Source organism: Canis lupus, chromosome 8 (genome assembly GCF_011100685.1).
Source record: "Canis lupus familiaris isolate Mischka breed German Shepherd chromosome 8, alternate assembly UU_Cfam_GSD_1.0, whole genome shotgun sequence".
NCBI classification, from domain to species: Eukaryota; Metazoa; Chordata; class Mammalia; order Carnivora; family Canidae; genus Canis; species Canis lupus.
The window spans coordinates 3,619,265-3,633,572 of NC_049229.1; the positions used below are offsets into that span (position 1 = coordinate 3,619,265).

The 14,308-nt window shown below is 39.9% G+C and overlaps 2 protein-coding genes across 5 annotated transcripts in view; both read left to right on the forward strand.

The window, feature by feature from the left end:
• The first annotated feature begins 363 nt into the window (after positions 1–363).
• LOC608133 (G patch domain-containing protein 4-like) lies at positions 364–822 on the forward strand. The gene has a single exon (XM_038544073.1). It carries the CDS (start codon positions 424–426, stop codon positions 820–822), a length of 399 nt encoding a protein of 132 aa, XP_038400001.1. The 5' UTR covers positions 364–423.
• Positions 823–13,122: 12,300 nt separating this feature from the next.
• Positions 13,123–14,308, forward strand: part of RNF212B (ring finger protein 212B) — a 42,288-nt gene continuing 41,102 nt past the window's right edge. For 2 of the 4 annotated variants that reach the window (XM_038544214.1, XM_038544211.1), the window contains exon 1: positions 13,133–13,283. The gene's annotated coding sequence lies outside the window, so the exon portion shown is untranslated. Of the gene's footprint in view, positions 13,324–14,308 lie in introns of all 4 variants that reach the window. The other 2 variants (XM_038544213.1, XM_038544212.1) reach the window with 2 other exon arrangements.

Sequence of the window (14,308 nt, forward strand, 5' to 3'; positions counted from 1 at the left end):
AGATATGACATCCTTGTAGGAATGGTCACATTTTGTGCCTAGCTTTTGGTTTCAAAATACCATTCTCCAATAAAAGCAACCAAGAATCCTCGGAGAACCATCTGATTTTAGAACTGGGAAAAGGAAAATACAAAATAAGTCTAGAGCATCTTGTCATACCAAAAAGGAAAAAAATTTCAAAGGGTTAGAGGAGTCAACCTAAAAGTGTTCCCCAGTAGCCAAATGGAATAATTTGAGCAATAAAATATTATAATATTAGGTTAAAATCCAAAGTGTAAAATAAATACAGATGTGTCTATATTGATATAAATAAATGATTGTGATGGGCAACGCATGTGTTCATGCAGAGAGGGCCCTGCGGTGACAGGATGATAGTGGCTTCTTCTCTGGTGAGGGCCTGAGGATAGTGACTCTTCTCTCACCATGAGTGCCACCCCAGAGATCAAGAGTCATGGGATGAAGTTTGCTGAGGAACAGCTGCTAAAGCATGGACGGACACAAGGCAAAGGCTTAGGCCGGAACGAGAACGGCATCACCCAAGCCCTAAGGGTGACACTGAAGCAGGACACTCACGGGGTGGGACATGACCCTGCCAAGGAGTTCACGGACCACTGGTGGGATGAGCTTTTCAACAGGACTGCGGCCAGCCTGGTTGTGGAGGCTGGGCAGGATGGAGTACGGATAAAGCGTCTTTCGAAGGAGACAGGCCGTCGTAATCATCCCAAGCCCAACTTGCTGTATCAGAAGTTTGTGAAGTTGTGGTCACAAGCAGGGAGAAGTGGCTTGCAGACAGGACCAGAATCCGGTGCTTCAGACTCCTAATTCCTAGCATAACAATAGAAGGGAGCTAATGTTCAGTGATCATCTGTTATGTGGGCCCTCTGTGTTATATAGCAAGCTTTTCTCATTTCTCCTCCTCCCTATGGCCACCATCCTCTCCTGCCTGATTTTGTTCACAGCCTCATAGCCAGACCCCTCACCCCGTCACTGCCCACCCCAATCAGTTCATTGACAGTGACTAGAATGCTAACAGATTTCACTAGGGCTCTGGCTCATCCTTGACCTGGGATGACAGTCCTGATGTGTCAGACTGGCTCATAGGGACCTGAGGCCTTGTCCTGCGCTCACCCCTTTCCGGACCTCTAACACTTTTAGCCAGATGGAATCAAATTCTTCTGAAAATACCACCTTCTTTCACCTGCAAGATTTTGCACATGCTCTTCCCACTCACTGCCTCCAAGAGTCTGCTGCCTTTCCACCTTTACCTGCCAATTTTGATGGCCCTCTAGAGCTCACCAAGTTCCTGAAACTTCCCCAGACCCTGAAGTTGGATTGATTATCTTCCTCTAGCACAGGCAGCACTCTGTGCCTGCCTATGTTCTGCATCCCTCCTTCACCCCACACATAGAATCCATATGGGCTGACTATCTCATTTGTGTTCCACTCTGTATCTCCAACCCATTGGTCCATAGTAGGTTCTCAGTCTGCTTAAATAAAAGCACTCCAGGGACGCCTGGATGGCTCAGCAGTTGAGGATCGGCCTTCGGCCCAGGGTGGGATCCCAGGATACGGGATAGAGTCCCATATTGGACACCCTGCATGGAGCCTGTTTCTCTTTCTGCCTGTGTCTCTGCCTCTCTCTCTCTCAATCTGTGTCTCTCATGAATAAATAAATAAATAAAATATTTTAAAATAAATAAATAAATAATTGAGGGAACCCCGGGTGGCTCAGTGGTTTAGTGCTACCTTCAGCCCAGGGCATGATCCTGGAGACCCGGGATGGAGTCTCACGTCGGGCTCCCTGTGTGGAGCCTGCTTCTCTCTCTGCCTGTGTCTCTGCCTTTCTCTCTCTGTGTGTCTCTCATGAATAAATAAATAAAATCTTTTTAAAAAAATAAATGATTGAAAACATAACTGAATGGTAGAGTAGGAATAAATCTTTACAAAAGAACTTTAAATTATGTATGCAGATATTTTTCCTTAATAGAAAGTGGTGGTTAAACACTTCCCCACTTTGAGCGTGGGCTGGACTTGTATTTTTGCTTCCAAGGAATATAGAAAGGGAGTAATATTTGAACTTTGCAGAAATCTAGCAGATGTTACCTTAATCAAATCATGAAATTTAACATCAGCATTTTGTCATGTTGATATTATGAACCCCCTGATGTGACGAGAACCGCACTTGGCATCTATGTGTTGTTTTTTTTTTAAGATTTATTTATTTATTTATTGAATGCATGAGGAGGTGGGAAGGAGGGCAAGGCAGAGGGTGAGGAAGAGAGAATCCCAAGCAGAATCCTAAGCAGATTCCACAATAAGCACCGTGCCCGATGTGGGGCCCAATCTTATGACTCTGAGGTCATGACCTGCACTGAAATCAAGAGTTGGATGCTTAACTAACTGAGCCACCCAGGCGCCCTTGCTCTATTTTTGAATTGTCTTTTAGTTGTTGTAGAAGTTCTTTATATATTCTGGGTATTGAACTTTTATCAAATATATCACTTGCAAATATTTTCTCCCATTCTGTGGATTGGCTTTTTGCTCTCTTGATAGCGTTCTTTGATATACAGGAGTTTTTAATTTTAATAAAGTACTATGTATCCATTTTTTTCTTTTGTTGCTTGTGCATTCATCATATTTAGAAACCATTGCCAGATTCAAGGCTATGAAGATTTGCCCTTGTATTTTCTTCAAGGAGTTTCATAGTTTTTGCTATAACATTTATATCTTTGATCAATTTTTAAATTTTTTTTATTTATTTATGATAGTCACAGAGAGAGAGAGAGAGAGGCAGAGACATAGGCAGAGGGAGAAGCAGGCTCCATGCACCGGGAGCCTGACGTGGGATTTGATCCCGGGTCTCCAGGATCGCGCCCTGGGCCAAAGGCAGGCGCTAAACCACTACGCCACCCAGGGACCCCTCTTTGATCAATTTTTAGTTAATTTTTGTATATAGCATAAGGTAAGGGTCCAATTATTCTTTTTCATGTGGGTATTCAGTTTTCCCAGCACTATTTACTGAAGGGATTATTCTTTCCCCCGATTGGTCTTGGCATCCTTGTTGAAAATCAACTGATTATTGATGTGAGAGTTTATTTCCTGATTCTGAATTCTATTCCATGGTTTATATGTTTACCCTTATGCTAACACCACAATTTTTTGACTACACTACATTTGTAGTAAGTTTGGAAATTGGGAAATGTGAGTTCTTCACCTTTTTTTTTTTTTAAGATTGTATTCATTTATTAATGAGAGAGAGAGAGAGAGAGAGGCAGGGATATGGGCAGGGAGAAGCAGGCTTCATGCAAGGAGGCCGACGTGACTCCAGGATCACCCCCCAGGGTCAAAGGCAGGTGCCAAACTGCTGAGCCACCCAGGGATCCCCCACATTTCCTCTTTTTCAAGATTGTTTTGGTTATTCTGGATCCTTTGAAATTCCATATGAATTTTAGGATGGGCTTTTCAATTTCTGCAAAAATACTAGTGGCATTTTGATAGGGATTATATTGAATCTGTGTATCATCCTGGGTAGAATTATCAACAATGTTAAGTAGTTTTCCATGTACAAGTCTTGCACCTTCTTGGTTAAGTTTATTACTAAGTATTTTATTCTTTTTGATCCTATTATAAATGGATTTTTTTTATGGACAACTAAGTTTTTGACAAAGGCAATTTAGGTGAGAAAAGATCATCTTTTCAATAGATGATGCTGGAATAATTGGATGTCCATATGCAGAAAACAAAAACAAAACAACACACACATACACATGAAAGAACTTTATTTGTTTTTAAAGATTTTATTTGTTCATTCATGAGAGACACAGAAATATAGGCAGAGGAAGATATAGGCTCCCGTGGGGAGTCTGCTGTGGGACTCAATCCCAGGACCCCGGAATCATGACCTGAGCTAAAGGCAGACACTCAACCACTGAGCCACCCAGGTGCCCCACATGAAAGAACTTTTTTTTTTTTAAAGATATTATTTGTTTATTCATGAGAGACAGAGAGTAGAGAGAAGGAGGCAGAGACACAGGCAGAGGGAGAAGCAGGCCCCAAGCAGGGAGCCTGACATGGGACTCCATCCCGGATCTCTAGGATCACGCCCTGAGCTGAAGGCGCTAAACTGCTGAGCCACCCGGGCTGCCCCCCATGAAAGAACTTTAATCTGCACCTCATACCACATAAAAATGTAACTCAAAATGAATCATATTCCTAACTATAAATTCAAAACTATATAGTTTAGATTTCTAGAAGAAAACATGGGAAAATCTTTGTGCATTGGGTTAGGCAAAGATATCTTAGATATTATACCAAAAATGCTCCATTAAAGAACAATTTGATAAACTGGACTTTATAAAAAATAAAACCTACTTTTCAGAAACTATTATTAGGAGACTAAAAAGACAAGCCACAAACTGGGCATATAGTTGATGAAGGAGTTTCTTCAGCATGTAAGAATTCTCAAAGTCAACAATAAGAAAATAAACAACCCAATTTAAAATGGGCAAAAGATTTGGAAACTTCACCAAAAATATATACATAGATGGCAAATAAGCACATGAAAAGATAAAAAGATGTTCCCCATCATTAGTCATGAGGAAAACACAAGTTAAACCACAATAAGGTACTACTACATACCTATTAGAATCATTAAAATTAAAAAGAGTGAACATACTAAGTGTGAGCAATAATGTGGAAAACATGAAATTCTCATACATTGCTGGTGGGAATGTAAAATGGTACAATCTCTTTGGAGAAGTTCAGCAGTTTCTTCAAAAGTTAAACATATACTTACTATACCTACTATATGATCTAGCCATTCAGCTTCTAGGAAATTACCGAAGAGATAAGAGAGCATAGATGCAATGATTTGTGCATGAACACTTAATGCAGCTTTATTTGTAATAGCTCCCAACTGGAAACAACCAAATGTTCATCAACAGAAAAATGGATAAACAAATTGTGGTATATACATACTACTCACTACTAAGTGAAACGTGAAATGAAGTAAAGTGAAATACTAGTCAAGAACTATCAAGGGGCGCCTGGGTGGGCTGAGTCAGTTAAGCATCTGCCTTCCACTCAGGTCATGATCCCAGGTCAGGCACCTGTTCAGTGGAGAATCTGCTTCTCCTTCTCCCTTTGCCCCCCCTCCTGCTGCGCTCTCACTCTCTCGCTCTTGTGCTCTCTCAAATGAATATGTAAAATCTTAAAAAAAAAAAAGGGAACTATCAATACATGGAACAACATGGATGAGTCTCAAAACTGTTAAGCTGAGGGATGCCTGGGTGGCTCAGCGGTTGAACGTCTGCCTTCGGCTCAGGGCATGATCCCCAACTGGGGAGAGTCCTGCATCAGGCTCTCTGCAGGAAGCCTGCTTCTCCCTCTGCCTGTGTCTCTGCCTCTCTCTGCATCTCTCATGAACGGATAAGTAGAATCTTAAAAAAAAGAAAAAAGAAACTGTTAGGCTGAATGAAAGAAACCAGACAAAAAATAGTACATATGATTCTATGTATATAAAACTCTAGACAATGCAAACTGATCTGTGGTGAAGAAAGTACCTGGGTTACCTGAGGATTGAAGTGTTGGGAGGGTTGGGAAGAATGGTTTACAAAGAAGCATGAGGAAATTTTGGGGATGATGGATATCTTCACTATCTTTATTGTAGTAATAGTTTCAAGGGTATAGGTGTCAAAACTTATCAAATCGTACATTTTTAATATATACAATTGATTGCATTGCAATTCTATCTCAATAAACTTGTTTAAAAAGTCACCAATCTGATATACAGCTAAATTTGTTTCAGTCCCTCCCCTTCCAATTTTTAAGAATTGCTTTTATTTTTTAAAAAGACATTCAGGTTTTTTTGTTTTGTTTTGTTTTGTTTTATTCATGAGAGACACAGAGAGAAAGAGAGAGAGAGAGACAGGCAGAGACACAGGCAGAGGGAGAAGCAGGCTCCATGCAGGAAGCTCCATGCAGGATCGACGTGGGACTCGATCCCAGGACTCCAGGGCTGAAAGCAGTGCTAAACCGCTGAGCCACCCAGGCTGCTCAGAATTGCTTTTAAATTATATTTTTAATATGTACATAAAACAATTATATTTCCAAAAGATGAAATTATATAACAAGTTAAATTCTAAAATTTTAATTTCAGAAACGCTAGAAGATAAAACGAATTACTAAAAATGGTTAAAGAGGTAGGCAGGAAACATCTTAGAGGTGACAATACAGAATTAATTATTTATCAACTTAATCCTAATTAAATTCTAACTAAAAGTGAGGCTAAATATCTTTTGCTCAAATTTCTATTGTCACTGGGTTTTTTGTTTTTTTTTTTTTTTGGTGTCACTGGGTTTTAAAAAAAAACATTCTTTGTACATTAAAGGCATTAGTACTTTGTGATTTAAGTGGAAGATATTATTTCCCAATTTGTCACTTTACCTATGATGGAGCGTGTGTTTGTATGTGTGTGTGCGCGTGTGTGTGTGTTTGAATTTGACCATACAAAAGGTCTTCTTTTTTTTTTTTTAATTTTTATTTATTTATGATAGTCACACAGAGAGAAAGAGAGAGGCAGAGACACAGGCAGAGGGAGAAGCAGGCTCCATGCACCGGGAGCCCGACGTGGGATTCGATCTCGGGTCTCCAGGATCGCGCCCTGGGCCAAAGGCAGGCGCCAAACCGCTGCGCCACCCAGGGATCCCCAAAAGGTCTTCTTTTAGTCAAACTTATCATTCTTTTCCATTATTGCTTCTAGATTTCTGAATCATAGAAAAGCTTCCCACTTCTTGGTTATAAGTATTCATTAATGTCTTCTGCCAGTACTTGTACATTTCATCTTTATATTTAGATTTCTGACCCATTTGAAATTTACCCTGATGAATGAATGATGTAAGATATAGACCTAATTTTATTTTTTTTCCAAATGGCTATACAGTTGTCCCAATTCTGTTTATTAAAAACTCAATCCCCCCCAAAGTGAATTCCCCACATTTATCATAAATTTTCCAAATGTACATGGTTCTATTTCTGGACTTTCTAGTTTATTGTACTGGTCTAGATGTTCATCCATATGCCAATATTATACTTTTTAAATTACAGAGGCTTTATTTTTTTAAGATTTTATTTATTTAGGGGGATCCCTGGGTGGCTCAGTGGTTTGGCGCCTGCCTTTGGTTCAGGGCGTGATCCTGGAGTCCCGGGATCGAGTCCCGCATCAGGCTCCCTGTGTGGAGCCTGCTTCTCCCTCTGCCTGTATCTCTGCCTCTCTCTCTCTCTGTGTGTGTGTGTGTGTCTCTCATGAATAAATAGATAGAATATTAAAAAAAATATTTTATTTATTTATTTGAGAGAGAGAGTGAGTAAGCAAGAAAGAGCACAAGCCAGGGTAGAGGCCGAGGGAGAGGGAGAAGCAGACTTCCCACTAAGTAGGAAGCCTGACTCGAGGCTTGATTCTAGGACCCTGGGATCATGACCTGAGCTGAAGGCAGATGTTTAACCGAATGAGCCACCCGGTATCCCTACAGAGGTTTTATAATACATTTTAATATTAGGTGCAGCTAGCTATCCATCTCATAGGACACTGAACATTTTCAGGGTTTTCCTGGATACTCTTGTTTGTTTAGTCATTTTCCATGAGAACTTTATGATCAATTTGTTTAATTCCAGGAGACAACCTGTTGGTATTTTTCCATTGGGATCATGTTACATTTATAAATTAACTTAGAATTGACATCATTAGGATGTTGACTTTTCCTATCTAAAAACAAGACTTGGGAAGCCTGGGTGGCTCAGTGGTTGAGTGTCTGCCTTTGGCTCAGGGCATGATCCCAGAGTCCAGGATCAAGTGCCACATCGGGCTCCCTGCAGGCAGCCCGCTTGTGTCTCTGCCTCTCTTTCTCTCTCTTTCTGTGTTTCTCATGAATAAATAAATAAATAAAATCTTAATAAATAAATAGATAAATAAAAACAGGACTTATTTTTCCATTTGTTTATGTTGATTTTTGTCTCTTTTAGTAATATTTTAAAGTTTTCTTCATATACATTTGCATATGTATATTTCTGTTAAATTATTGTCTAAGCATTTTAACTGCTTGTGGATATTTTCTTTTTAGTTTTCTTCCCTACGATTTATTTACTTCAGAAAGACAGAGAGTGCAAGCAGGGGTAGGTGTAGAGAGGAAGAGAGAGAGAGAAGGAGACTCCCACCAAGCACAGGGTCTGACGGGGACTGATCCCAGGACCCTGAGATCACGACTTGAGCCAAAATCAAGAGACAGCTGCCTACCAACTGAGCCACCCAGACATCCCATGCTTTGTTGTTATCTTAAAGACTTTTCTTTCCTATTACATCTTCTGATTATTATTTGAACATAGAAAGGTTACTATATTTCCTTTGTTAATTTTATAACATCTTACTCTACTAAATTTTCTTATTATTTACATTTTCCTATTGATTCTCTTCCATTTTTCAGATAAACATGATAGAATCTTCTAAGAAAAGATGTTTTTATTTTACCCTTTTTAATTAATATTGATACCTTGTTTAGTGGTAGTGGCATTCTTGTCCTTATTCCTAAGTAACAAGAATGCCTCAAGTGTTTCTTCATTAAAAAACATTCCAGCTTTTGGGCACCTGGGTGGCTCAGTCCACTGGGCAGCCGGCTCTTGATTTTGGCTAGGTCACTATTCCAGCGTGGGGGGGTGGAGCCCCTCACGGAGCCAGGAGCCGCAAGCCCAGCCCAGCACGCAGAGCAGAGGCTGCTTGTCTCTCTCCTACCCCCACTCACGTGCTGGTCCACACTGGTACATGCTTTCTCTTAAACAAATTAATAAATAAAACTTTAAAAAACAAAAGCATGCTAGTTTTTGTGCACATGCACACACACATTTTTAAATCATGTTAAGGAAATGTCCACTGATTTCTACTTCAATAAGATTTTATTTTATTTTTTTAAGATGTTATTTATTCATTCATGAGAGACACACAGAGAGAGGCAGAGGCACAGGGAGAAACAGGCTCCATGCAGGGAGCCTGATGAGGGACTCAATCCTGGAACTCCAGGATCACACCCTGGGCCGAAATCAGGCGCCAAACCTACTAAGCCACCCAGGCGTCCTTTCAATAAGATTTTTATTTTTATTATTTATTTATTTATTTATTTATTTATTTATTTATTTATTTAAAGGGAGATTTCTTTTTTAAGATTGATTGATTTATGATAGACATAGAAAGAGAGAGAGAGAGGCAGAGACACAGGAAGAGGGAGAAGCAGGCTCCATTCCAGGAGCCTGATGTGGGACTCGATACCGGGACTCCAGGATCGCGTCCTGGGCCAAAGGCAGGCGCTAAACCGTTGAGCCACCCAGGGATCCCCTCAATAAGATTTTTAAATCAGAAATGGGTATGAGGACACCCAGGTGTCTCAGTGGTTGAACCTTAGGTTCAGGGAGTGGTCTCGGAGTTTTGGGATCGAGTCCCGCATTGGGCTCCCCGTGAGGAGCCTGCTTCTGTCTTTGCCTCTCTGTGTCTCTCGTGAATAAATAAAATCTCTTAAAAAATAAAAAACAGAAATGGGTGTGAATTACGACAAATGTTTTACTGGCAACTGTGGAGATGATCATGATATTTCTTCTTAGAAATACAATCAATTACATTAATGGATTTCCTAATATTGGAATTATTTCATTCCTGTAGTGAATATCACTTGGCCATAATGTATATCTTTAAAAATGTGTTGTTGGATTCTATTTGCTAATATCTTATTTAAAGATCTCTGCGTTGGGACGCCTGAGTGGCTCAGTGGTCGAGCGCCTCCCTTCACCCAGGGCATGATCCTGGGGTCCTGGGATCAAGTCCCACATCGGGCTCCCTGTGTGGAGCCTGCTTCTCTCTCTGCCTGTGTCTCTGACTCTCTCTCTGTGTCTCTCATGAATAAATAAAATCTTAAAAAAATGTTCTCTGCATCAATGTTTTCAAGTGGGCCTATTCTATTGTTTTATGTATGTATGCAATCTTTTTCGTTTTTTCCCGTCAATGTTCATTTCATAAATTTTTTTAAATCTCTTTTTTCTATGGCCAGAATATTTAAATAGAATTAAGATTATATTTAGAAAAGCCATTTATGTGATGGTTTGAGTTGTGAGCTGAACTAATCACTCATATTACGGAACACCATTTTTACTTGAAAGAACAACTAAAAAACTATAGTTACTCTGACCTGGATATTTGGTAGACATTTTCTCAAAAATAAACAAAATGAGTTTGTCACGTCAAGGAAAACAGTGACAGTATTTGTTGCCAATGATAAAATTTAAGATTTCTTTTTTCTAAAAGATTTTATTTATTTATTCATGAGAGACAGAGAGAGAGGCAGAGACACAGGAAGAGGGAGAAGCAGGCTCCCCACAAGGAGCTCGATGTGGGACTCGATCCCAGGACCCTGGGACCATGCCCTGAGCCGAAGGCAGACACTCAACTGCTGAGCCAGCCAGGATTCCCAAAATTAAAGATTTCAGAGAAAAATTAGAATTTTGGAAAACTTGTATCTGTAACTGTGAGCCTGACAACTTTCCAATATTCAAAGATTTTTCTGATGAAACAGGTAGTAATATCAACAAAAATGATTTTTAAAATTATAAAATAAAATGTGTCAATAATTAACATTACATAATGAAATATGTAAATGTATATAACTCAGTGAACCAATATTTTCCAAATGACTCATTTGGTCTAAACATAAGATGTTACACATTCATTAATACAGTGCTACATTCCACATCACAACTAGCTTTTAACAAACTCCCATCATTTTGGTGGAGTGTCAAAGAAAAATTTTCACAATTACCTGAAGAAGCTATTAAAATACTACTGACTTTTCTACCTACATATTTGGGTAAGTCCAGATCTTCTTCACACATTTCAACTGAAACAATCTGCCGCAATAGAATGAATGTAGCAGGAAATGCACAAACACAGCTGCTTTCTATAAAGTCAGATAGTAAGAGATCATAAAACGCTACTCTTCACACTAAATTGTTTTATTTTGAAAGATATAACTATTTTTCATAGGTTATATTACTATTTAATGGGTTTATTATTGTTGTTTTCAAACAAATTAATTAATTAAAAAATTTTTTTAATTGCTAATACCATACATATGATAGGTACTATCCACATAAACAAAAGTTTTTTGGGAAGAGAGTTTTCAGTAATTTTTAAAATGTAAAGGAGGGGGCATCTGGGTGGCTCAGTGGTTGAGCGTCTGCCTTCCACTCAGAGCATGATCATGGAGTCCTGGGATTGAGTCCCACATTGGGCTTCCCTCAGGGAGCCTGCTTTTCCCTCTGCCTATGTCTCTGCCTCTCTTTCTCTGTGTCTTTCATGAATAAATAAAACCTTTTAAAAATAAAATAAAATAAAATAAATAAATAAAATGTAAAAGAGTACTAAGGCCAAAAAGTTTGAGAACCACTGCTTAGTGGATTCCTCAGGGAAAGCTCATGTTTACATTTTTGGTCGGCAGCCTTTTATACCTGAACACAATGTGGGGAGAAATAAAGTTCTTGGATCATATTTTCTTTTTGAAAATCTTGAAAATGCTGTCACATTGTTTCTAGCATAAAATGCTGCTGTAGAGAAGTCTGATGCTGTAGAAAAGTCTGATGCCAATATATTTTTCTTTGCCTTATAAATGACTAGTACTTTTTCAACTGGATGTTCAGAAGGGTTTTTCTTTATCTGTAAGACTAATTGTTTTATTAGAAAATGTTTTGGTTTTGATTGTCCTGGATCAGTTTTCTCCTATATACAGTATGCCCTTTCAATAGGTAGACTTAAGACTTTTTTTTTTTTTAAGATTTTATTTATTTATTCATGAGAGACACACAGAGAGAGGCAGAGACACAGGCAGAGTGGGGAGCAGGCTCCATGCAGGGAGCCTGACATGGGACTCGATCCGGGGTCTCCAGGATCACACCCCAGGCCTAAGGCAGGTGCTCAGCTGCTGAGCCACCCAGGCATCCCAAGACTTATTTCAGGAAAATTTGTTCCAAGTTTTAAATATTTGTTAATACATTGTTCTCTGGTTTTTCTTGGAGGAATAAATGTGTTTGCATGTAAAACCTCTTTTGCTTATTTTCTGTATCTATCACTTTCTCTTAAAAACTTTTCTTTTTTTTTTTTTTTTAAGAAAAACAACTCTCCTGTCAGCCATTAATTGTGCTTTCTTTCTTTCATTTCTGAAAAAAAGTTATAAATTTTTTTTCTGATATTTGTTAGTTCTTATTTATTATGTTCTCTATCCAGGTTGCTTTTTAGCTTTTCTGATTTATGCTATTTTTTTTAAGATTTATTTATTTATTTATTTATTTATTTATTTATTCATTTATTCATTTATTCATTCGTGAGACACAGAGAGAGGCAGAGACACAGGCAGAGGGAGAAGCAGGTTACCTGTGGGGAGCCCTATGCAGGACTCGATCCCAGGACCCCAGGATCACACCCTGTGTGTAAGGCAGACGCTCAGCCACTGAGTCACCCAGGCGTCCCTGATTTATGCTATTCTTTCAAAATATCCTTTAAAAAAAAAATTACGGGATGCCTGGGTGGCTCAGCGGTTGAGCATCTGCCTTCAGCTCAGAGCATGATCACGGTCTCGGGATCCGGTCCCACATCGGGCTCCCCAGAGGGAGCCTCTTTCTCCCTCTGCCTGTGCCTCTGCCTCTCTCTGTGTCTCTCAAGAGTAAATGAAATCTTTAAAAAAATGGTTGAAATATTCATCTGCTTTGTGACCACAGTTTTTCAGTATTATTATTTATAGGAACATTATCAGGTTCACTCTTACCTGTTTCCACAATAATTTGTAAGGGATTAGGCCGCATTCCTCTTTGTTGCCATTCTTAAATGAGGTAAATTTTCCTCAACTACCAAGAAGAGGCACCCTTGGTGCCAGCTACCGCCAACCCCACTTTCCCGCCCAGTACTTGGTGTGGGCTCTGCCCACGCCGCTTGCGGTCCCCCAGGCCCCGCCCACCGACTCGGCGCCCCGGCCCCGCCCACTGCCCCGGCGCCCCGCCCCCGCCCCGCCCCCGCCCCGCCCCGCCCACGCCGCGCGCGCGCGCCGCGGGGCCCTCCCATTCAGCCCGCCGCCGGGAGCTCTGCCCACGCCTCGCACAAGCCGTCGCGGCCCCGCCCAGCCTCTTGCCTCTGCCAGGTGCCGGGCTTGCTGTGTATTTTCCCGCCATTTCCAGCTCTTGGTGAGGAGAACTGGATGATTTCGGTGAGACCCCAGGGCTTCTGAGACCATGGCGGCCAAGCGGGTAGGGAATGTAACTAGAAAAGAGACTACTAAATTGCCATCACCTCTAGAAATCCGGCACGCCTCGCCCTCACAGCCCCTTAACTGCCCTTCTGGGAAGGGGATCCTCTGTACGACCTATTTAATTAGCCCACTAATTGTTGTTGCTGTGCTTACACAAAGCAGGATACATAGAGTAGGGCCTTTTCAGTAGTTCTGCAGACTCGCCTCCTGGCAGAAGTTAGTGTATTGTGAGCAGGAAATCTAAAGCTCATGGCTCTGTATGATGCCTTTGCATTGAACTGATTATTCAGCACGTTTTTATCGCGAATCTTTTCTTTTGTGACAAAAATGTTGAAGTGTGGTGCAAACTAGTCATCATTCTTTTAGCAAATCTCTCCGTAAGCTACTTACAAACTGTTTTTAAACAAAAGACTTAGGGGGCAAAAAATGTTACCTTCCATTGTGGTTATTTTCCTAATGTAAATTTAAAGGAAATCAAACTAATAAATATTATATTCATCGACAACATATTCATGGAATTAAACATATGACTTCATTAAACATATGACTAATTACAGTTCAATATGTATCAGCTCACTTCTGTATTTTTAATAGTTTCTTCGTTTAAAAATCTTAGAGTCACATTTACAAAATTACGTATTTCACCAGTTATGTGGATAGAATTAGTATTGACAGAAAATATAGGGTGTATAGTTGCCATATCTAACAGAAAGGTTTATTCGATGTGGTAGCAAGAACTTGACACCGGGAGTAAGAAAGAAGACTTGAATTCTAATCCTAGAGTTGACATTAAAGATGGAACTTTGGACAAGTCATTGAATTTCAGTGAACATAAGGTATAACTTTTGCACAGTGTTGGGAATGGACAAAATGTTAAATGATTTTTGAAGCCCCTTCTAGATCTATGACTGTCTGTAGACTAGAAGGGAAAGTGTACAAGCTGAGACAGTATCATTAATGAGCCAGGTTTCCCTTAGATAAAA